This window comes from Tachyglossus aculeatus, chromosome 24 (genome assembly GCF_015852505.1).
Source record: "Tachyglossus aculeatus isolate mTacAcu1 chromosome 24, mTacAcu1.pri, whole genome shotgun sequence".
NCBI lineage: Eukaryota > Metazoa > Chordata > Mammalia > Monotremata > Tachyglossidae > Tachyglossus > Tachyglossus aculeatus.
Window position 1 is genome coordinate 26,054,354 of NC_052089.1, and position 23,215 is coordinate 26,077,568.

At 46.2% G+C, this 23,215-nt stretch overlaps 1 protein-coding gene across 1 annotated transcript in view; it reads right to left on the minus strand.

Annotated features, from left to right (window-relative positions):
• The window catches only part of TMPRSS15 (transmembrane serine protease 15), a 54,570-nt gene that overhangs the window by 17,478 nt on the left and 13,877 nt on the right, over positions 1-23,215 (minus strand). The window contains exons 7-17 of the mRNA XM_038766172.1: positions 22,973-23,081; positions 20,052-20,161; positions 16,988-17,128; positions 16,699-16,848; positions 15,747-15,852; positions 14,231-14,381; positions 12,903-13,044; positions 5,782-5,871; positions 4,476-4,601; positions 2,546-2,686; positions 2,148-2,258 (exon numbers count right to left, since the gene is read on the minus strand). Coding sequence (XP_038622100.1) covers positions 2,148-2,258; positions 2,546-2,686; positions 4,476-4,601; positions 5,782-5,871; positions 12,903-13,044; positions 14,231-14,381; positions 15,747-15,852; positions 16,699-16,848; positions 16,988-17,128; positions 20,052-20,161; positions 22,973-23,081 — 1,377 coding nt within the window. The remainder of the gene's footprint in view (positions 1-2,147; positions 2,259-2,545; positions 2,687-4,475; positions 4,602-5,781; positions 5,872-12,902; positions 13,045-14,230; positions 14,382-15,746; positions 15,853-16,698; positions 16,849-16,987; positions 17,129-20,051; positions 20,162-22,972; positions 23,082-23,215) is intronic.

Consider the following 23,215-nt stretch of genomic DNA (forward strand, 5'->3'; position numbering starts at 1 on the left):
GCAGATTGCCTTCCACTCGCTAGCCACTGTCCAAGCAAGGAGCGGAATGGCTAAGTCCCCTGCTTGACTCTCTCTCCTGTAGCCGAGACTGGTAAAGTACTGGAAATTCTCCGGGTGTGATCCTGAGAGGGGGTCGTAGTGTATATCAATCAATCAATCAATCAATCGTGTTTATTGAGTGCTTACTGTGTGCAGAGCACTGTACTAAGCGCTTGGGAAGTCCAAGTTGGCAACGTATAGAGACGGTCCCTACCCAACAGCGGCCTCAGAGTCTAGAAGGGGGAGACAGACAACAAAACATATTAACAAAATAAAATAAATAGAATAGATATGTGCAAGTAAAATCAATAGAGTAATAAATATGTACAAACATATATACATCTATACAGGTGCTGTGGGGAAGGGAAGGAGGTAAGGCGGGGGAGTGGAGGGGGAGAGGAAGGAGGGGGCTCTGTAGGTATATGTATATCTATATCTATTATATATCTATATCTATCTATCTATATATATATCTATATATGTAGGTATAGGTATATCTGTAGGTATATGCAGTGTATTTGATAGCTACAATTTATTCATTTCTATTGATGTCTGTCTTCCCCCTCTAGACTGTAAGCTTATTGTGGGCAGGGAATATGTCTGTTTATTGCTGCATTGAACTCTCCTAAGCGCTTAGAACAGTGCTCTGCAATAGCAACAGTTGTGGTATTTGTTACACGCTTACTATGTGCCAGGCTCTCTCCCCCTAAGGGAAATTCCAGGAAAACAATTCAAACTTCTCCCCGGGAGGATCATCTTCTGGGATCTCCGCCACTTTTCCGCTCACCACGGACTCCTTTCTTTATTCATTCATTCATTCAATCATATTTACTGAGCACTTACTGTGTGCAGAGCACTGTACTAAGCTCTTGGGAAGTACAAGTTGGCAACGTATCTCTAGATATCAATCCCCCTTTCCCTCCTCTGCCCTCTTCGACCTGTGGATCCATCCCCACACAACCATGAGGAGATTTCAAACTCCCGCAGCTCCAACTCTCTGGTCCTGGAATTTCCCTCCATTCTTTTGCAACTGCTGAGTTTCCCTGGACTCTTTTCCGACCCCGTAGGCTGGGAATATTCCCACCAAGCAGCTCCAACACTTAGTACAATGCCTGACGCTTAGTAAGAGCTTAAAAAATACCACTGTTATTAAGGAGAGTTGCCTAGTGGGTAGAACACAGGCCTGTGAGTCAGAAGGACATGGAAGTTCTAATCCCATCTCGGCCATTTCATAATGATAACTAATAATAATAATTGTGGTATTTGTTAAGTGCTTGCGATATGCCAGACACTGTACTAAACGCTGGGGTGGATACAAGCAAATCGGGTTGGACACAGTCCCTGTCCCATGTGGGGCTCCTGGTCTCGTTCCCCATTTGAAGCCCAGAAAAGTGAAGTGACTTGCTCAAGGTTACACAACAGACACGTGGAGGAGGCAGGATTAGAACCCATGACCTTCTGACTCCCAGGCTCGGGCTCTGTCCACTATGCAATGCGGCTTCTCTATTCACAACAACCACCACTGCCATGACAAGAACCAGCAGCGTGGCTCAGTGGAAAGAGCACAGACTTTGGAGTCGGAGGTCATGGATTCAAATCCCTGCTCTGCCACTTGCCGGCTGTGTGACTTTGCCCAAGTCACTTAACTTCCCTGGGCCTCAGTGACCTCATCTGTAAAATGGGGATGAAGACTGTGAGCCCCCTGTGGGACAACCTGATCACCTTGTAACTTCCCCAGTGCTTAGGATGGTGCTTTGCACATAGTAAGTGCTCAATAAATGCCATTATTATTATTATAAGAACCATCTTGGCAACCACTACCATGACCATGCCAAGCATCACGGCAACCGCCACCAAGATACTCATCATGGCCACTGCCGAGACAACCACCAGGGACAATTACACCTGGTCAGTGACACATTTCTTCCTCCGGTGTCTTTCGGTCCTCGCAATCTCAGTGGCTGTGAGGATTTTTCCCCACTTCCTCCTTCCTGCCCAACGCTCCTCTCCCCAGTTGGCTAGAACAGGACTCCGCCACCATATTCCTCCAGGCCACCGCCCATCTCCCAAGTTGGACGAGAGAAGAGTTGCCCTCGGGGATCCCCTACCGCACTCGGCTTCGTCCGAGCCATCTCGGCAGTGTCGGTGTCGGTCGCAGAGGTGCCCGGCTGCGATGCATTCTCCGCTGCCACATCTGAAACCTCCTCCTTGGCACGGTTCTGGTTGCAGTGGGGGTGCAAGGGGAGGGGAGGGAGAGAGAAAAGCCCAAATGAGGTGGATCTTGGAAGGGCTGGTCCTAATTTGGACAGAGGAGGCAAGTGAGGTCCACGGAAGTGAAGTGGCAGGTGAACTGGAAGCATAGCCTAATGGTTATTACCCACTGAGGCAGAGATTACCCCTAGAAATAAGGCAAGTCGCAGTCTTAGGTCTCCCAATCGGGGGGAGCTTGGATGATGAAGTTTGGAGGAAACCCCTTGGGGGACTAGCTCGTAGGCCATCTGCCTACCTGCCATCCCCAGAAGGAAGCCACTGGTGAAGTTGGCCAGGAAGCCACTTTTCCCCACAGTCTTGTCGGTGATGAGGAGGACGGTCATCGTGTTGGTGATGGAGTAGACGTCCTGCATGGGCCCAGGCCCCGTGTACACGGCTGTGTTCGTAGAAAACACAGATGGGGTCAGTAACTCGGGGAGAGACAGGGCACGCCGATCGTGACTGGGCCAGGGTGGCTTGGGAAAGGAAACTTGGGGGAAAGGGTCCTCTTCTGAATCAAATTTCAACTGGGCTCGGGCCAGCCCTGAGAGAAGGAGTCTGTCTCTGTAACTTCAACCTCAGATTTCCCCATCTCTCTGGGTCAGTCGGTCAACTCGGTGGATGGCTACCAAATCCACTTCACTGGAGAATCGCACTTGGGACACGGGAGAGGAGGAGGCTGATGCTCCAGTCCGACTTGGGTGGCGTTGACTTCTGTCGGGGCACCATTTTCCAGAAATCATGGTGGCTTCCCCGGCACTCCCAGCCAGAAGCCAAGAGAGTCACTCTTGGGTGACACCATCCACCCCTCACTTTCCCATCATTCATTCATTCAATTGTATTTATTGAGCGCTTACTGTGCACAGAGCACTGTACTAAGCGCTTGGGAAGTACAAGTAAAAGGGTAACACAGTAGATATGCCAGAGGAGCTATTACATGGGCATTGTTCAAAAAGAGTTTTCATCCAACGCATGTGATATAGACGGGCTGTCAAGTTCTACTACAAAATAAAACTGTGTTAGAGGTTGCTCTTTTTTAATGTGTGAAGGAAGGACACACAATAAAGCATGTTCCAAGTAGAACATATGTTACATTTATTAATAACAATAATAAATACGATGGCATTTATTAAGTACTTACTACGTGCAAAGCACTATTCTAAGCACATGCCCCATGCTTTGTGTGATAATAATAATAATAATGGCATTTATTAAATGCTTACTATGTGCAAAGCACTGTTCTAAGCGCCTGGGAGGGAATACAAGGCAATCAGGTTGTCCCATGTGGGGCTCACAGTCTTGCGTGGCTAAGTGGAAAGAGCCCGGGCTTTGGAGTCAGAAGTCATGGGTTCAAATCCTGACTCTGCCAATTGTCAGCTATGTGACTTTGGGCAAATCACTTAGCTTCTCTGTGCCTCAGTTACCTCATCTGTAAAATGGGGATTAAGACCGTGAGCCCCCTGTGGGACAACCTGATTACCTTGTAACCTCCCCAGTGCTTAGAACAGTGCTTTGCACATAGTAAGTGCTTAATAAATGTTATTATTATTATTATTATTAATCCCTATTTTCCAGATGAGGTAACTGAGGCACAGAGAATTGAAGTGACTTTCCCCGAAGTCACACAGCTGACAAGTGGCGGAGCCAGGATTTGAACCCATGACCTCTGACTCCAAAGCCCACGCTCTTTCCACTGAGCCACACTGCTTCTCTGGATCTTGGGTGACACTCTGGGTGATTAGAAAAAAAAAATCAAACATTTTGGGGACCCCCCCTACCCCAACACACATACAATCTGGATTCAGGATCACCCTACCTACTAAAAAGGATGATTTCACATACAGGGGGATAAAAGAGGGTGTGGAGATGCACAAGAGCTTCCCATTAGGGGAAGCAGCATGGCTCAGTGGAAAGAGCACGGGCTTTGGAGTCAGAGGTCATGGGTTCAAATCCCAGCTCCACCACTTGTCAGCTGTGTGATGTTGGGCAAGTCACTTCACTTCTCTGGGCCTCAGTTCCCTCATCTGTAAAATGGGGATGAAGACTGTGAGCCCCTCGTGGGACAACCTGATTACCTTGTACCTACCCCAGCGCTTAGAACAGTGGTTTGCACATAGTAAGCGCTCAACAAATGCCAACATTATTATTATTATTATTAGATTTCCCCCACCATCAATGACACTTGCCTAGAAGCTGTGAGTCCTCTCCGCTGCCATCTCTGATTTCGACCACATCCACGACATTCTCTAAGTCAAACGTTTGAAAGTGAAGTTGAATATTCTTCCCTTCTTCCGCATGTAAATACCAGATACCTGGAATGAGGGTAAAAACATCCACTCCTCATCACAATGGCATTTATGCTGGAAACGACAAACCCCCCTTTTCTTCCCCTATAGCTCACACTTCCATGAAGTCATTTATTCATTCAATTATATTTATTGAGTGCTTACTGTGTGCAGAGCACTGTATAAGCACTTGGGAAGGTACAATAGAACAATAAACGGACACATTTCCTGTCCACTACAAATTTACAATCTAGAGAATATCTGGTCCAATGTTTAAAAGAGGAAAAACCCTTTCAAAATTTCTCTTTCCTCCATGCAAACTCAAACTAGCCCGCCTATCTGATTTTATTATTGCAGCAGGAAGGGATTAACTGTGAAGTTTTTGAGTCAAAAGTGAAAACGATTTTGAGGCAATTTCCTTCTGTGATTTTCTAGACACCTCTCTCCTTATAGGAGAACTTGCGCAAATTATTTGCCCTTGGAGACTACTGAGAGATTTCTGGGTTCATTCATTTTACAACTCCTCTTCGAACTCATCGATCAGGCTCGCTTGTCGCAGTCCAAACCATAAGCTCTTTATGGGCAGGAGATGTGGCTGCTAATTTTGTGGTATTGTTGTATTCATTCAATCGTATTTACTGAATGCTTACTGGGCAAAGTACTATACTAAGTACTTGGAAGATTACAATATAACAACAGAAAACATTTCCTGCCCACAGTGCGCTCACGGTCTAGAGCGGGAGACAGACATTAATATACCTAAATTGATAAAGTACAGATATACACAGATCTATACTTAATGTGTTGTGGGGTTGGAAGGGAGGGTGAATGAAGGAGCAAGAAAGAGCAATGCAGAAGGGAGAGGGAGACGAGAGGAGGGCTTAATCAGGGAAGGCTTCTTGGAGGCGATGTGCCTTCAATAAGGCTTTGAAGTGGGGGAGAGCATTATCTGTCTGATAAGAGGAGGGAGCGCATTTCAGGCTAGAGGTAGGATGTGGGTGAGATGTCAGCGGTGAGATAGATGAGATGGAGGTACAGGGAGAAGGTTAGTATTAGAGGAATGAAGTGTGCGGGCTGGGTTGTTATAGGAGAATAGGGAGGTGAGGCCACTGCTTGCGAGGAGGGGACAAGGGGATTGAGTGCTTTAAAGCCAATGGTGAGGAGTTTTTGAGACTGGGGGGGTGGGGAGGGGTGGAGACACACTCACAGAAAGCTTGATTGGGGTAGATGTTCGGGTAATTCATCGAGCTGAAGGTTGAATTGGGCTCCCAGAGTCCTACGGGCCCTCCGCAGTCGGCTGGAAGGAACAAGAGCGGGAATTGTTAAACACCTGTCATTCATGTCTGTGAGCCATCGCTGGGAAAGATGCACAGACAAGTCCCAGATTAGTAAGGCCTCCCTGATTTTCTTTTTTTCTTATGGTATTTGTTAAGCGCTTACTTTGTGCCAGACACTGTTCTAAGTGCTGAGGTAGATACAAAGTAATCAGGTTGGGCACAGACTCTGTCCCACATAGGACTTACAGCCTCGAATCTATTTTACAGATGAGGGACCTGAGGCCCAGAGAAGTGAAGTGACTTGCTCCTGGTCACATAAGAGACAAGTGGTGGAGCTGGAATTAGAACCCAGAACCTTCTGGCTCCCAGGCCTGTGCTCTATCCACTAAGCCACCCTGCTTCTCTGCCTCAAAACCGGGCTTCAATAACTCGTTAGTTACGTCATCTATTCAGCATGTACTCAGTGTCAAAACTATGCCCAACCTGGAATTAGAAACAACATAATTGGATTGGAAACCGTCCCCTGGGTCATAAGGGGTTGCTTGTGCAAGGGGGTATCTTACTTCTATTTTTTTCTATAAGAGGAGTCAACAAGGAATCCAGGTCTCCTGATTCCCACACTCACACACTCCCCATCAGGCTACACTGCTCCCTGAAAAGATGGGTTCTCAGTCACTGCCCCATCTTTAATCTCCCTGCAGGCAATAGGGGTGAAGCAGAAGGGATACACAACCCAGGAAAGATCACGGACCTGGGAATCAATGGACCTGTCCTCTAATCCCTGCTCTGTCACCATTTATTTAAAAAATCTTATTTGTTAAGCCCTTACTCTGTGCCTGGCACTGTACTAAGCACAGAAGTAGATACAAGTGAATCAGTTTGGTCACAATCCCTGTCCCACATGTGGCTCACAGTTTAAAACCCCATTTTACAGATGAGGTGTTTTGAGGCCCAGATAATTTAAGTGACTTTCCCAAAGCCTCACAGCAAACATGTGGAGGAGCCGGAATTAGAATGCAGATAGCTTCTGACTCCGAGGCCTGTGCTCTCTCCACCAGGCCATGCTACTTCTCACTTGCCTGCTGTGTCACTGAAATGATCTAGACCTCAGGTCCCTTATCTGTAAAATGGGGATTCAATTCCTTTTCTCCCTCCTACTTAGATTGCGAGCCCCATATGGAATATGCCCACAGCGACTCTATGGATATATTTTCTCCAGAACATCCTATCTTCGTTCTTCTGTACCTCAACTCCCTTTTCTCCTTCTCCAGCCCAGCCTGAACCCTCCGCTCCTCTGCTGCTAATCTTCTCACTGTGCCTCGTTCTCGCCCGTCCCGCCGTCGACCCTCGGCCCACGTCCTCCCCCTGGCCTGGAATGCCCTCCCTCCGCACATCCGCCAGGCTAGCTCTCTTCCTCCCTTCAAAGCCCTACTGAGAGCTCACCTCCTCCAGGAGGCCTTCCCACACTGAGCCCTCTCCTTCCTCTCCCCCTCCTCCACCTCCCCATCCCCCCGCCTTACCTCCTTCCCCTCCCCACAGCACCTGTATATATGTATATATGTTTGTATGTATTTATTACTGTATTTATTTTACTTGTACATATTTATTCTATTTATTTTATTTTGTTAATATGTTTTGTTTTGTTGTTGTATCCCCCTTCTAGACTGTGAGTCCGCTGTTGGGTAGGGACCGTCTCTATATGTTGCCAACTTGTACTTCCCAGGTACTTAGTACAGTGCTCTGCACACAGTAAGCGCTCAATAAATGAATGAATGAATCCGGTATATAGAGCCATAGTTTGCTTGGTAAAAACAGTAGGATCCTTGGCCCACAGTAAGTGCTTTACAGATATCAAAACTATTCTTGTTGTTAGGGGAAAGGGAGGAGAGGAACACAATTGCAATTTCACCAAGTCTCCCAGCCCACGGCCTGTGCCAGCTGACAGAGTCGGAGAGACCATTCCCTTCTGGAAATAATGGCATCCTGCCTTCTGCCTGCATCTCTGGCCTTCCCTGACCCTCCATTATTTTGAAACCCGGAGGCACAGAGCACTATGGAAGCAGAGCCCTGCCTCCCCGCATCCAAAGATGCTGACTCTGGGAATCTTCAGGGAGAAAGAAAAAAGGCCCAAGTGGTTCCTCGTCTTTGGACTATCAGAGAGGCACTCTTCGAGATGAATTTCTAATCCCATTATTACGTCAAAGAGCTGGCGAGTATGGGTTCTTTTACCTTTGGCTTAACGAGATGTGTGGGGAACTTCACGTGGCTGGCCAGAGCACTGATCTGCTAGCATCTCATCACGCTAATAATAATGGTAGTTATTAAGCGCTTACTATGTGCAAAGCACTGTTCTAAGCACTGGGGAGGTTACCAGGTGATCAGGTTGTCCCACGTGGCACTCACAGTATTAATCCCCATTTTACAGATGAGGTAACAGGCCCAGAGAAGTGAAGTGACTTCCTCAAAGTCACACAGCTGACAACTGGTAGAACTGGGATTTGAACCCATGACCTCTGACTCCAAAGCCCGTGCTCTTTCCACTCATGCTGCTTCTCTGAGCAGCTAAGCCCATCTACTCTCCCGGAAGCCCAGCCAGGTGGGAGAGGCTGCGTGATTATCTTTCTTGAGCAATCGTCGGCTCCTAAAACATGGTTCTGAAAGTCTGCGGTGTGGATATAGCAAGCGCTCAATAAATACGATTGAATGAATGAATCTATATTGAGAAGCAGCGTGGAGTAATGGATAAAGCACAGGCCTGAGATTCAGAAGGTCACAGGTTCTAATCCTGCTTCCTGCACTTGCCTGCTGGGAGACCTTGGGCAAGTCACTTCACATCTCTGAGCCTCAGTTACCTCATCTGCAAAACAGGGATCGAGACCGTGAGCCCCATGGGGGACAGGGACTGCATCCAGCCTGATTTGCTTGTATCCACCTCAGCGCTTAGTACAGTGTCTGGCACATAGTAAACGCTTAACAAATACCATAATCATTATTATTATAATATGAGACAGGGACTATGCCCAACCTGATTAACTTGCATCTACTCCAGCACTTACTACAGTGCCTAGCACCTATTAAGTGCTTAATAATGATAATAATAATAATAATTATGTTATTTTTGAAGCATTTACTATAGGTTTAGAACAGTGCTTTGCACATAGTAAGTGCTTAAGAAATGCCATCATTATTATTATTATTAACAAATACCATTATTATTCATTCATTCATTCAATCGTATTTATTGAGCACTTACTGTGTGCAGAGCACTGTACTAAGCGCTTGGGAAGTACAAGTTGGCAACATATAGAGATGGTCCCTACCCAACTACGGGCTCACAATCTAGAAGGGGGAGACAGACAACAAAACAAAACATGTAGACAAGTGTCAGGTCGTCAGAACAAATAGAATTAAAGCTAAATCAATCAATCAATCAATCGTATTTATTGAGCGCTTACTGTGTGCAGAGCACTGTACTAAGCGCTTGGGAAGTATAAGTTGGCAACATATAGAGACAGTCCCTACCCAACAGTGGGCTCACAGTCTAAAAGGGGGAGACAGAGAACAAAACCAAACATACTAACAAAATAAAATAAATAGAATAGATATGTACAAGTAAAATAGAGTAATAAATATGTACAAACATATATACATATATACAGCTAAATGCACATCATTAACAAAATAAATAGAATAGAAAATATGTACAAGTAAAATAAATAGAGTGATAAATCTGTACAAACATATATACAGGTGCTGTGGGGAGAGGAAGGAGGTAGGGCTGGGAGGATGGGGAGGAGGAGAGGAAAAAGGGGGCTCAGTCTGGGAAGACCTCTTGGAGGAGGTGATCTTTATTACTGACTGAATCTGATTGATCTGACTATTGGACCTACCTCAGCTGTTGGCATGTGGTGATTGCTAAACAAATGCCACTATCGTTATCATTATTATTATTATTAATGATGTTAATGGGGGAAAGGGTGAGACGTGACTAGTCCAGCAAAGATGAACCTGCTGAGCTTTTCTTATAAATAATAATGATGGCATTGTTAAGCGCTTACTATGTGCCAAGCACTATTCTAAGCTCTGAAGTAGTGAGAGGTTGCCACGCTCTACCCATCCATCTCTCTCTCTGTTGGCAGGATTGATTTTTAAGGGCTTGCTCCCTTGACAGACGTTTTAAAACAATATGGCCGGTGGTTGCCAAATGATATATAGACATATTTCATTTGGTGGTTTCTGCTCTTTTTCCAAAGCTTCAGTCTCACTGATGGCATCTTCTGGTTTACAGAAATAACGATGACGATGATGATAATAATACTATGATAATAACAATGATGACAATAGTATATGTTAAGTGCTTTCAGTGTGCCAAGCACTGTACTAAGCGCTGGGGTAGATGCAAGATAATCAGGCCCCACAGGGGGCTCAAAGTTTAAGTAGGAGGGAGAACAGGTATTGAATCCCCATTTTGTAGGGGAAAGAATATAGATTCATTCATTCAATCGTATTTATTGAGCGCTTACTGTATGCAGAGCACTGTACTAAGCACTTGGGAAGTACAAATGTTAGGTGGGAAGATTAGTTGCCTCAACCTTACAGCAAGCCTTTCTTTTGTTCTATGTCCTTTTGGAACTGGAAAAAAGTGTCAGCTTTAAAAAAAATGGTATTTGTTAAGCACTGTGTGCCAGGCACTGGGGTGGATACAAGCAAATCGGGTTGGACACAGTCCCTGTTCCACGGGGGCTCACAGTCTCAGTCCCCATTTTACAGGTGATGTAACTGAGGCACAGAGAAGTGAAATGACTTGCCCAAGACCACAGAGCAGACATTTGGCTGAGCCGGGATTAGAACCCATGACCCTCAGACCTGTGCTCTATCCCTTACGCCATGCTGCTTTTCCTATAGGACGCTGAGGGACAGAGAAAGTCTTGGGGAATTTACGCCTGAGAGGGAAGATGAGGATTGAAGGGTTTCCCTACACGTTTCTTGAGGGCAGATATCACGACTATTAGTTTTGTGTCACGGTGTGCGTCTTGTTTATTGTTGTATTGTATACACATTACACACTGCACACAATAAGCGCCTAATAAATACCACTGAATGAATAAATGCATTCTCCCCTACTCTGTGAAGCAGCGAGGCGTAGTGGAAAGAACACGGGCTTGGGGGTCAGAGGACGTGGGTTCTAATCCCTACTCTACCACTTGTCTGCTGTGCGACTCTGGACAAGTCACTTCACTTCTTTGTGCCTCAGTTCCCTCATCTATAAAATGGGGATTAAGGCTGTGAGGACCGTGTGGGACATGGAGTCCGATTAACTTTGTTAGGTTGTATCTACCCCAGTGCTTAGAATAGTGCTTGGCACACTTATCAGCTGTGTGACTTTGGGCAAGTCACAACTTCTCTGTGCTTCAGTTACCTCACCTGGAAAATGGGGATTAAGACTCTAAGCCCCATGTGGGACAACCTGATTACCTTGTATCTCCCCCAGCTCTTAGAACAGTGCTTGGCACATAGTAAGTGCTTAACAAATACCAAAATTATCATTATTATTTTTAAATGCTTAACAAATACCATAAAAAAGCAAGGTTTCAGATAAATCCTATGGATTAATTGACAAGAGCAGCTGTCACTGCTGAAGAAATGAATAAGTCCTTCAACTTTTTAATAATGTTTCATTCATTCATTCAGTCATATTTATTGAGTGCTTACTGTGTGCAGAGCACTGTACTAGCGCTTGGGAAGTACAAGTTGGCACCATATAGAGACGGTCCCTACCCAACAGTGGGCTCACAGTCAAGAAGGTGCTTACTATGTGCCAGGCACTGTACTAAGCACTGGTATAGATACAGGCTAATCAGGTTGGACTGTATCCTGTCCACATGGGACTCATAGTTTTGCTCTCCATTTTACAGCTGAGGAACCTGAGATCCAGAGAAGTGAAGTGAATTGCCCAAGGTCATTGAGCAGACAAGTGGTGAAATGAAATTAGAACTCAGATCCTTCTGTCTCCCTTGACCATGATCTACCCGCTACACCACTCTCCTTTTCATTCAGTCATATTTATTGAGGGCTTACTATGTGCAGAGCACTGTACTAAGCACTCCTTCCCCGTACAGTGTGCAGAGCACTGAACTAAGTGCTTGGGAGGGTCCGACATAGGGAGAACCCAAAATGTCCACTCACGAAGAGCTTAACATCTCACGGAAAGTGGGGAAAAAGGAGCACTTAATTTCTGAGGGAAAGAGAAAGTCATCCTCTTCTTGCAAGGGAGGATGATGCCCATTGCATTCATACCCCGGTTTTAATTGGCACAGTCTTTGTGTTTTGGTACATTCCCTGAGGAGTTATGCCCTCTGCTCTACAGCCATGGCTCAGAGGGCTCAAGTTTATCAATCAGTCGGTCAGTTACGTGGCTTCAAAAAGCATCCTCTGACACAGCCCCGTCACCCTGGAGGGACTGATGGATCGAATGAGTGAATGATGGGATGTTTTGGGATGCTGTTTGGTTAGCAGCCAATGGGCACCTGTGGTTTTTGGGATCCAAGCTCCGGTGAGTCCCATGGCCTCCCTGAGAGGGTGGGGAGGGTGCAGGGTGATAAAAATAATAATAATAATAATAATAATAATAATATTGGTATTTGTTAAGCGCTATGTGCAAAGCACTGTTCTAAGTGCTGGGGGGAATACAAGGAGATGAAGTTGTCCCAAGTGGGGCTCACAGTCTTAATCCCCATTTTACAGATGAGGGAACTAGACTCTGCCCTCATCGTCCAGTGGGGTAGGGCCGGGGTGGAGGGGGAGACCCAGTCCTAGACCCTCCTCCCTGTCGAGGAGTTGGAGGAGATGCAGGAATCCTGAGGCCTTGGAGTCTTAACTAGATCAGAAGAGAGTCTTGGGGGCTCCAACCCTCCCCCCCAAAGAGGGTCTGGAGGCTCCAATCCTCCCCCAGAGGTTGTCTTTGGGTCTCCAACAATCCTCTCCCAAATCCTGGTCTTGCTCCTGAGCCAGCCACAGGCCAGGCCTGCCAGTTTCCTTGGGCACTACTCACTGGGAAACTCCGGAGCTGCCGTCGTGGTTGGGATGGGCGTGGGCTCCGGATACGGGCTGGCATCGCAGCTTCCGGAGGCCAGGCTGAGGTCGTCCAATGCTATGTCGCTCAGTCCACGGTTCTTGTAGGCGTCAAAGGCCACCTGAAATTCCCAAAAGATGGCTGGTTGCGGAATCAATACCCGACGGCCCGCAGCCCTTCAGCTCCGGAGGCTCGGCCCTCAGAGAGCAGCAGTGAGGCTGGCACTCCACTATCTTGTGGTCAGGTTCATCGGGTGCCATCTGGGGCCCAACCCTGGGTCTCCTGGTGCTCCTTCCCTCCCCTCCCCTCCCCATGGTAGCCATCCGGCCAAACCGATTCTACTCTGCCCCTTCTCCTCCTTTTCAGGGAGCACATGGTTGCCAGCTCAACAACTTTGTCCTTTCTTTCCTCTCTTTCTCCCCTTCTCCCTTCCTTTCTTTCTCTCTCCCCTTCTTTTTTCTTTTCTCCCTTCCTTTCTTTTTCTCCCTTCTTTTTTCTTTCTTTTTCTCCCTTCCTTTTTTTTTCCTTCTTCCTTTCTTTTTTTCTCCCTTCCTTTTTCTTTTCTCCCCTCCTTTCTCCCTTCCTTTTTCTTTTCTCCCCTCCTTTCTTTCTTCCTTCCTTCCTTTCTTTCTTTCTTTCTTTCTTTCTTTCTTTCTTTCTCTCTTTCTTTCTCTCTTTCTTTTTCTCCCTTCTTTCTTCTTTTCCCCCTTTCTTTCTTTCTTTCTTTCTTTCTTTCTTTTTCTTTCTTTCTTTCTCTCCCTTCCTTTTTCTTTTCCTCCTTTTTCTTTCTTTCCTTCTTTCTTTCTTTCTTTCTTTCTTTCTTTCTTTCTTTCTTTCTTTCCATTCCTTTTTCTTTTTCCCCCTTCCCTTCATTCTTTTTTTCCCTTCCTTTTTCTTTTTCCCCTTTCCTTTCTTTCTTTTCCTCCCTTCCTTTCTTTCTTTTTCTCCATTCCTCTCTTCCTTTTTCCTCCTTTTCTTCCTTTTCCTCCATTCCTCTCTTCCTTTTTCCTCCTTTTCTTCCTTTTCTCCCCTTTTCTCCCTTCCTTCCTTTCTTTCTTCCTTTCTCTCTTTCCTGCTTTCTTTCTTCCTTTCTTCCTCTTTCTTTCTCTCTCTTTCCATTAGTATCTGTCTCCCCTTCTATCCTGTAAGCTTGTTATAGACAGGGAATGTGGCTGTTTATTGTTATATCATACTTTCCCAATCACCTAGTACAGTGCTTTGCACACAGTAAGTGCTCAATAAATACAACTGAATGAATGAGTGGATGAATGAACAACTGCAAAAAACAATATGACATCTCGGCTCACCTGAAATGGAATGGTTTCATTCAACGTGACTTGGCCATAATTCCAGTTGTCCCCATAATTGCCTTCCTTCTGGAAAACGGTCTTTTCACCATTGTGTTCGTTGCTGATATTAACGCTCAAACGATATACAGCATCCCCATACATATGATACCTGGATTGGAAACAAAAATCAACCCAATCAATTAATTATACTACTGAGCCCTTACTATGTTTAGAGCACTGTATTTTTGCTTGGGAGAGTACAATATAAAGAGATGGTGTTCACAATCCCTGCCCACAATGACCATATGGCCTAGAGAACTGTGGAAAAAAAATCTGAAATTTTTGCAGGGTAGTGTATATCATCAAATGAATATTTTCATAGTATGTCCACCTCCACTCTCATTTGTGGTAAGAAAATTTGGAGAAGGGCACTTTAAAAATGTCTTCCTAATAGCAACAGTGAGGACAATGGTTCACATTGGTATATAATAATTGTTTTATTTGTTAAGTGTTTACTACGTGCCCTATACTAAGCTATATACTTACTATACTGGGGTGGATACAAGCAAATCAGGTAGGCCACAGTCGCTGTCATTCATTCATTTATTCATTCATTCAATCATATTTATTGAGCGCTTACTGTGTGCAGAGCACTGTACTACACGCTTGGAAAGTACAAGTCGGCAACATATAGAGACGGTCCCTACCCAACAACGGGCTCCCACCTGGGGCTCCCACTCTCAATCCCCATTTTGCAAATGTGGTAACTGAGGCCCAGAGAAGTGAAGTGACTTGCCCAAGATCACACATCAGACAAATGGCAGAGTTGGGATTAGACCCCAAGACCTTCTGAATCCCAGGCCCGTGCCCTATCCACCACACACCAAGATAAACGGTAAGTGTTGGGGTAAAGATAATCCAAAGGGACACAGTATCTCTCCCTCATGGGGCTCACAGTCTAAGAGGGAATGAAAACAATTATTTTCTTCCCATTTTACAGAAGCTCAGACAGATCAGATTTTCCCCTTGCCTCCACTGCTCTCCCATTTCAAGACTGTACAAAAATCACATCTCATCCAGAAGGCTTTCCCTGATTAATCCTTCATCTTCTCACTCTATAACCCCCACAACTGCTTCTTCAGCTGAGCACTAGGGCACTTACCCCGACTCCCTAACTGTAGCTGTAGCACCTATAGCATCTTTTGATGCTTTATTGCTTCCTTCTAGCTGTAATTTTTTAGCAACTGATTCCTCTGTCGTCGGATAAGGTCCTCGGGGGCAGCGATCATTTCTACTAATTGAATCATACTCTCCCAACCGTGTCCTACAGTGCTCTGCCCAGGCTAAGCGCTAGGCAAACACTCCGGCTGATGGCAGAGTAAATGATTTAGAGGGTTGCGTCTCAATTAATCTATCTATAGAAAATTTTTCTAGTGGAACTTTGAGGCAGAACGCTTGGCCAGTTTGCCTCAAAGGCCTAGATTCCAGCGGGAACCATGTCGACATGAAACCGGAGTCATAAATTCCATCGTACCAGAAGCTGAAACACACAGGACCCGAGGCGGGCACCAAAGGGAGACTTAAAAGCCGGACTCTCCCTTGTCTGCCTCCAGGTCCGGTGGGCGTAGAAATATAAAACCCTGTAAAATGGCAAAAAGCGTCAACTGTAAGGGTTGGCGTTAATTGCGGGGAACGGATGAAGGGCGAGGGGGAGTGCCGTTCGTCTTTTCCTGGCGGGGAGCTAAACCTGAAACTCTAATTTCCACCTGTGTGGGGATCCGTGGGGCTGACATAGGTGATTTATTGTACAACATATTATGCAGAGTTTTACCCATTTTGGGAGCCCAGGACTTCAATTCCCAGAAGCGCTTGTGAGATAGAGTCCCCCTTCCTCATTTAGCTGGAGGGCTAGACCTGCATGTTCATTCATTCGTTCTTTCAGTCGCATTTACTGAGCGCGTTCCGTGTGCAGAACGCTGTATTAAGCGCTTGGGGGAGTACAATATCACCATAAACAGACATATTCCCTGCCCGCAATAAGCTAGAGGGAGCTTACATCATGATGGTAAAGTGCTACAGGGGAACCTGAGGTCTGAAGAAGCCATGGGAGTCCAGAGGACCTGGGTTCTAGTCCCACTGTGTGATCTCGGGCAAGCCGCTTACCATCTCTGTGCCTTAGTTTTCACATCTTTAAAATGGGGTTGAAGCATCTCTTCTCCCTCCTACTTAGCCTACGGCCCCACGTGCGGCACGGACTGCGTTTGAGCTGTTTGACTCGGATCTGCCCCAGCGCTTAGATCAGTGCTTGGCACACAGCAAGCGCTTCACCGACACCATCCCGATGATAATTACTTTGCAAAATCGCTTCCATCACCCGACTTGGCGAGGCGAGATTTGCATGTACTGTCTAATACTGAGGCCAAAGGCCTCCAGGAGGACAGAGCATCTATGCTGACCGTTACCCCTCACACACAGAGCTGAGGTACCTGATGAATTGCCCAAAGTGTGATCGAAACTTGGTCCAGTCTGCGGAGGGAAGGTGTATCCCTGAATCCTCTCCCATTCGTCTTCATCTTGGAGATCTTGGATCCAGTAACAGAAGCCATCCTCAAAATCACAGTTGATTTTTTCACCATCTGTCCGGAAAGAGAACGCACTCACGTTTCATCGTACTTGGGGCGGAGCACGCTGGAAAATCATCTCAGTGGTCCCAGAGAAGTCTGATTCTCAGCTTGTTCTCTATCCTCCAGGCCACGCTGTTTCTTGGGTACCTACCGCTCAGCCTGTCGACGCTAAACGCCGTGTACATCGCGTGGAAGCCCGTGTGGTAGTTTTCGTCAAAGTTTGCCGTGAACTCTACGGTGGCTTCGTGCGAAAAGACGCGGAAAGTTCCGGGGTCCGTTCCCCAGAGGGACACTATCAGAGAGACACAGAGATCAGACACCCTGGCTGGGGCTGGTGGGCCAGCCGGCTAATAATAATTATAATTATAATGGTACTTGTTAAGCGCTTACTGTGTGCAAAGCACTGTTCTAAGCACTGGGGAGGTTACAAGGCAATCAGGTTGTCCCACGGGGAGCTCACAGTCTTAATCCCCATTTTACAGATGAGATAACTGCGGTACAAAGATGTGAAGTGAATTGCCCAAGGGCCCACAGCTGACATGTGGCAGAGTCAGGATTAGAACCTGGGTCCTTCTGAGTCGCGGACGCAGGCTTGGACGAAGGAAGGACCCATATGTGAGTGAACTCTGCTTTCACAACTTGGCACCGTTTTGTGCCCTGCCTTTCATCTCTAAAGGCAGGATCTAAAAGTTGAGTTTGCTCAGGAAATTCCAACCCAAACCAAGCACAGCCCAAACTAAATATCCATCGAGTATCTACTGTGCACAGCACACTGCACTAAGCGCTTGGGAGAGTTCCCTAAAGCTAATTGAGAAGCAGCGTGGCTCAGTGGAAAGAGCCTGGGCTTTAGAGTCAGGGGTCATGGGTTCTAATCCCGCTCCACCACAAGTCTGTTGTGTGACCTTGGGCAAGTCACTTAACTTCTCTGAGCCTCAGTTACCTCATCTGTACAAATGGGGATTAAGACTGTGAGCCCCACGTGGGACAACTTGATCACACTGTATCCCCCCCAGCGCTTAGAACAGTGCTTTGCACATAGTAAGCGCTTAACAAATGCCATCATTATTAGTGTTATGATTAGAGGTCATGGGTTCAAATCCCAGCTCTGCCAGTTGTCAGCTGTGTGACTTTGGGCAAGTCACTTAACTTTTCGTTGCCTCAGTTCCCTCATTTGTAAAATGGGGATTAAGACTGTGAGCCCCACGTGGGACAACCTGATCACCTTGTATCCCCCCTGCACTTAGAACAGTGCTTTGCACATTGTAAGTGCTTAACAAATACCATCATTATCATTATTATTATTAATTCACATAATCCCTACCGTCAAGGCTCTTACAACCTAGTGGGGGAAACAGATCTCAAAATAATTTCTTGGAACATCCTCCCTCCTCATATCCAACAGACGATTCCTTTCCCCCACTTCAAAGCCTTACTGAAAACTCATCTCCTCCAAGAAGCCTGCCCTGGCTAAACCCTCCTTTCCTCTTCTCCCACTCCCTTTTGCGTCGCCTTGACTTGCTCCTTTTATTCATCCCCCCATCCTTACCCACAGCACTTATTTATGTATGTGTAATCTATTGCTATTAATGTCTGTCTCTCCCTCTAGACTATGGGTTCGCTGTTGGCTGGGAATGTGTCTTAGATCAGTGTCTTACAAGCGCTTAGTACAGTGCTCTGCACATAGTAAGTGCTCAATAAATACGATTGAATGAATGAATGTCTGCTTATTGTTGCATTATACTCTCCCCAACGCTTAGTAATAATAATAATAATGATAGCATTTATTAAGCACTTACTATGTGCAAAGCAGTGTTCTAAGCGCTGGGGAGGTTACAAGGGGGTCAGGTTGCCCCACGGGGGGCTCACAGTCTTCACCTCCATTTTCCAGAAGAGGTAACTGAGGCACAGAAAAGTGAAGTGACTTGCCCAAAGTCACACAGCTGACAAGAGGCGGAGCCGGCATTTGAACCCACGACCTCTGACTCCAAAGCCCATGCTCTTTCCACCGAGCCGCGCTGCTTCTCAGTACAGTGCTCTGCACACGGTAAGCGCTCAAATACAACTGACCGACTGAATTTATAGATAGGAAGGAAGAAGGTGAGTAGGTAAGTAGTTTAGGGAGTGTTTAAGTAGCAGGGTGTCTACTATGTAGTTGAGGGGGTATATAAGTAGCCAAGAATAATAATAATTATGGTACTTGTTAAGGGCTTACTATGAGCCAAGCACTGTTCTAAGCGCTGGGGAGGTTACAAGGTGATCAGGTTCTCCCACGGGAGGCTCACAGTCTTCACCCCCATTTTCCAGAAGAGGTAACTGAGGCACAGAAAAGTGAAGTGACTTGCCCAAAGTCACACAGCTGACAAGCGGCGGAGCCGGGATTTGAACCCACGACCTCTGACTCCAAAGCCCATGCTCTTTCCACCGAGCCGCGCTGCTTCTCAGTACTGCGCTCTGCACACGGTAAGCGCTCAAATACAACTGACCGACTGAATTTATAGATAGGAAGGAAGAAGGTGAGTAGGTAAGTAGTTTAGGGAGTGTTTAAGTAGTAGGGTGTCTACTATGTAGTTGAGGGGGTATATAAGTAGCCAAGAATAATAATAATTATGGTACTTGTTAAGGGCTTACTATGAGCCAAGCACTGTTCTAAGCACTGGGGAGGTTACAAGGGGATCAGGTTGTCCCACGGGGGGCTCACAGTCTTCACCCCCATTTTCCAGATGAGGTAATTGAGGCACAGAAGAGTGAAGTGACTTGCCCAAAGTCACACAGCTGACAAGCGGCGGAGCCGGGATTTGAACCCACGACCTCTGACTCCAAAGCCCATGCTCTTTCCACCGAGCCGCGCTGCTTCTCAGTACTGCGCTCTGCACACGGTAAGCGCTCAAATACAACTGACCGACTGAATTTATAGATAGGAAGGAAGAAGGTGAGTAGGTAAGTAGTTTAGGGAGTGTTTAAGTAGCAGGGTGTCTACTATGTAGTTGAGGGGGTGTATAAGTAGCAGGGAATAATAATAATTATGGTACTTGTTAAGAGCTTACTATGAGGCAAGCACTGGGTAGATACAAGGTAATCAAGCTGGATACAGTCCGTCCCACGTGGGTATGTACTAAGCACAGTGTTCTGCGCATAGTTAGCGCTCAATAAAACACCACGGATGGATCGATTACAGCAGGCCTCAGCTAGATGCGAATCCACAAACCCCATCTCACCTCGGAGGAACTTGCTTTGTCTTGTCCCTTCGTAAATATCGAGCACGTCCGTGTAATCCTGGGTGTCGAAAGAGGTGAAGTTCAGCTGAATGGCGGATCCTCGATTCACCCTGAAATCAAGCGAGGGCAGTTTCAAGTTCGACCTCTCCCGGGGCTCCTCCCTTTACTGTTCTCTCCCAAGCGCTTAGTACAGCGCCCTGCACACAGTAAGTAAGTGTTCAAACAAATCTGGTTGGACAGAGTCCCTGTCCCGCCTGGGGCTCATGGGCTTAGTCCCCATTTTCCAGATGAGGGAACTGAGGCCCTGAGAAGTGAAGGGATTTGGCCAAGGTCACACAGCAGACAAGCGGTGGAGCTGGGATTAGAATCCAGGACTTTATGACTCCCATGCCCGGGCTCTATCCACTAGGGCATTGCTGCTCCTGGATGTAAATTGGAGGGGGCCAGTCAATCAATCAATCAATCGTATTTATTGAGCGCTTACTGTGTTCAGAGCACTGTACTAAGCACTTGGGAAGTACAAGTTGGCAACATATAGAGACGGTCCCTACCCAACAGTGGGCTCACAGTCTAAAAGGGGGAGACAGAGAACAAAACCAAACATACTAACAAAATAAAATAAATAGAATAGATATTACAAGTGAAATAAATAAATAGAGTAATAAATATGTACAAACATATATACATATATACAGGTGCTGTGGGGAAGGGAAGGAGGTAAGATGAGGGGGATGGAGAGGGGGATGAGGGGGAGAGGGAGGAAGGGCCAGGGCTGCTTCGGATGACAGGACATGGGCAAAAACTGAGAGCTGAAAGCAAGCCATTTTGGGATCAAGAGGACACATACAGCTCTGGATGGTTTTCAGATTTTTTTTTAAAAAATGGTAATTGTTAGGCACTAATTATGTTCCAGGCACTGTACTAAGTGCCGGGGTAGATACAAGGTAATCAGGTTGGGCCCAATCGGGGCTCACATTCTTCATCTCCATTTTACAGATGAGGGAACTGAGGCACAATCTGCAACTCGGATTGAGTTGTGCTTCCCAAGCGCTTAGTACAGTGCTCTGCACCCAGTAAGCGCTCAATAAATATGATTGAATGAATGAATGAATTGAGTTGGTTTGGATTTTGCCAAGATTTTCCAAGAGCCAGTCATTCATTCATTCATTCATCCAATCATATTTATTAAGCGCTTACTGTGTGCGGAGCACTGAACTGAGCGCTTGGGAAACTACAATACAACACTAAACAGTGACATTCCCTGCCCACCACGAACTCACAGTCTAGACCAACCCAAGACAACCCACACGATCATCCTACGGGCTAGATCAGTCGACTGGTGGTATTTATTGAGCACTTACTGTGTGCGAAGCACTGTACTAAAGGCTTGAGAGGGTACAATGCAACAGAGTTTGTAGACACAAGGCCTGTTCTCAAGAAGATTACAGTCTAGCGGGGGGAGACCCACTGTTGGGTAGGGACTGTCTCTATATGTTGCCAACTTGTACTTCCCAAGTGCTTAGTACAGTGCTCTGCACACAGTAAGTGCTCAATAAATACGATTGATTGATTGATTGATGTTAAAATAAATAATGAATATGTGCCTAAGTGTTGTGGGGTGACTATCAAGTGATTAAAGGCTACGAAACAAAGCGCAGAAGCAATGGAGGAGCGAGAGCGGATAAGGGTAGGTTTTAGGCGGGGATGACCTCTTGGATGCCTTTGGAAGCAGAGGGAGGAAGCTGTTCCTTTTTCAAATGCACATCTTCAAAGATTAAAGAGCAACAGCCATACCGAGAAGCAGCATGGTCTAGCGGATAGAGCACGGCCTTGGGAGTCAGAAGGACCTGGGTTCGAATTTCGGCTCTTCCATTTTTCTGCTGTGTGACCTTGAGTAAGTCACTTCACTTCTCTGGGTCACAGTTCCCTCATCGGTAAAATGGGGATGAAGACTGTGAGCCCTACGTGGGACACGGACTGTGTCCACCCTGATTAGCTTGTAAATATCCCAGTACATAGTCTGCTGTACTGGCATACTGTAAGTGCTTAACAGATACAAGTGGTTAGAACAGTGCTTGGCACATAGTAAGCACTTAAATACCATCATTATTATTATTATTTTTAAATACCAGAATTATCATTATTATTAATTATTATTATTATTGGGGAAGCAGCGTGGCTCAGTGGAAAGAGCCCGGGCTTGGGAGTCAGAGGTCATGGGTTCAAATCCCAGCTCCGCCAATTGTCAGCTGTGTGACTTTGGGCAAGTCACGTAACTTCTCTGTGCCTCAGTTACCTCATCTGTAAAATACGATTTAAGACTGTGAGCCCCACGTGGGACAACCTGATCACCTTGTATCCTCCCCAGTGCTTAGCACAGTGCCTTGCACATAGTAAGCACTTAACAAATGCCATCATTATTATTATTATTATTATTATTATTATTATTATGAGGGCTCTATCAATCAATCAATCGTATTTATTGAGCGCTTGCTGTGTGCAGAGCACTGTACTACGCGCTTGAGAAGTCCAAGTTGGCAACATATAGAGACGGTCCCTACCCAACAGCGGGCTCACAGTCTAGAAGGGGGAGACTGATGACAAAACCAAACATATTAACAAAATAAAATAAATAGAATAGGTATGTACAAATTAAATAGAGTAACAAATCCTTACAAACATATATCCATATATACAGGTGGTGTGTGGGGGGGTCCCCTATCAATCAGTCGATCCATCACGATCCATCAGTGGTATTTACTGAGTGCTTACAATGTGCAGAGCACTGTACTAAGTGCTTGGGAGAGTGCAGTTGAATGGAATCGGTGGACATTTCCTGCCCAAAGCAAGCTTTCGGCCCTAAAGATGATTCCTCGTACCAGCGTGACTCTAGGACTCGGGAAGATTCGGAAGGCGCCTACCGTATAACCCACTGGCACACGATGTTTGAGTTGTAAGGCTTCGGGTAATTCATTGAGTGGAAATTCCCGGAGGGACCAGTCAGCAGAAATTTGCCATCACAAACGGTAGCTGGGAAGAAGCGGCAATGGACGTCAGCCGAGCTCAAGGAGGATTATTATCATCATCATCATCATCATCATCAATCATATTTATTGAGCGCTTACTATGTGCAGAGCACTGTACTAAGAGCTTGGGAAGTACAA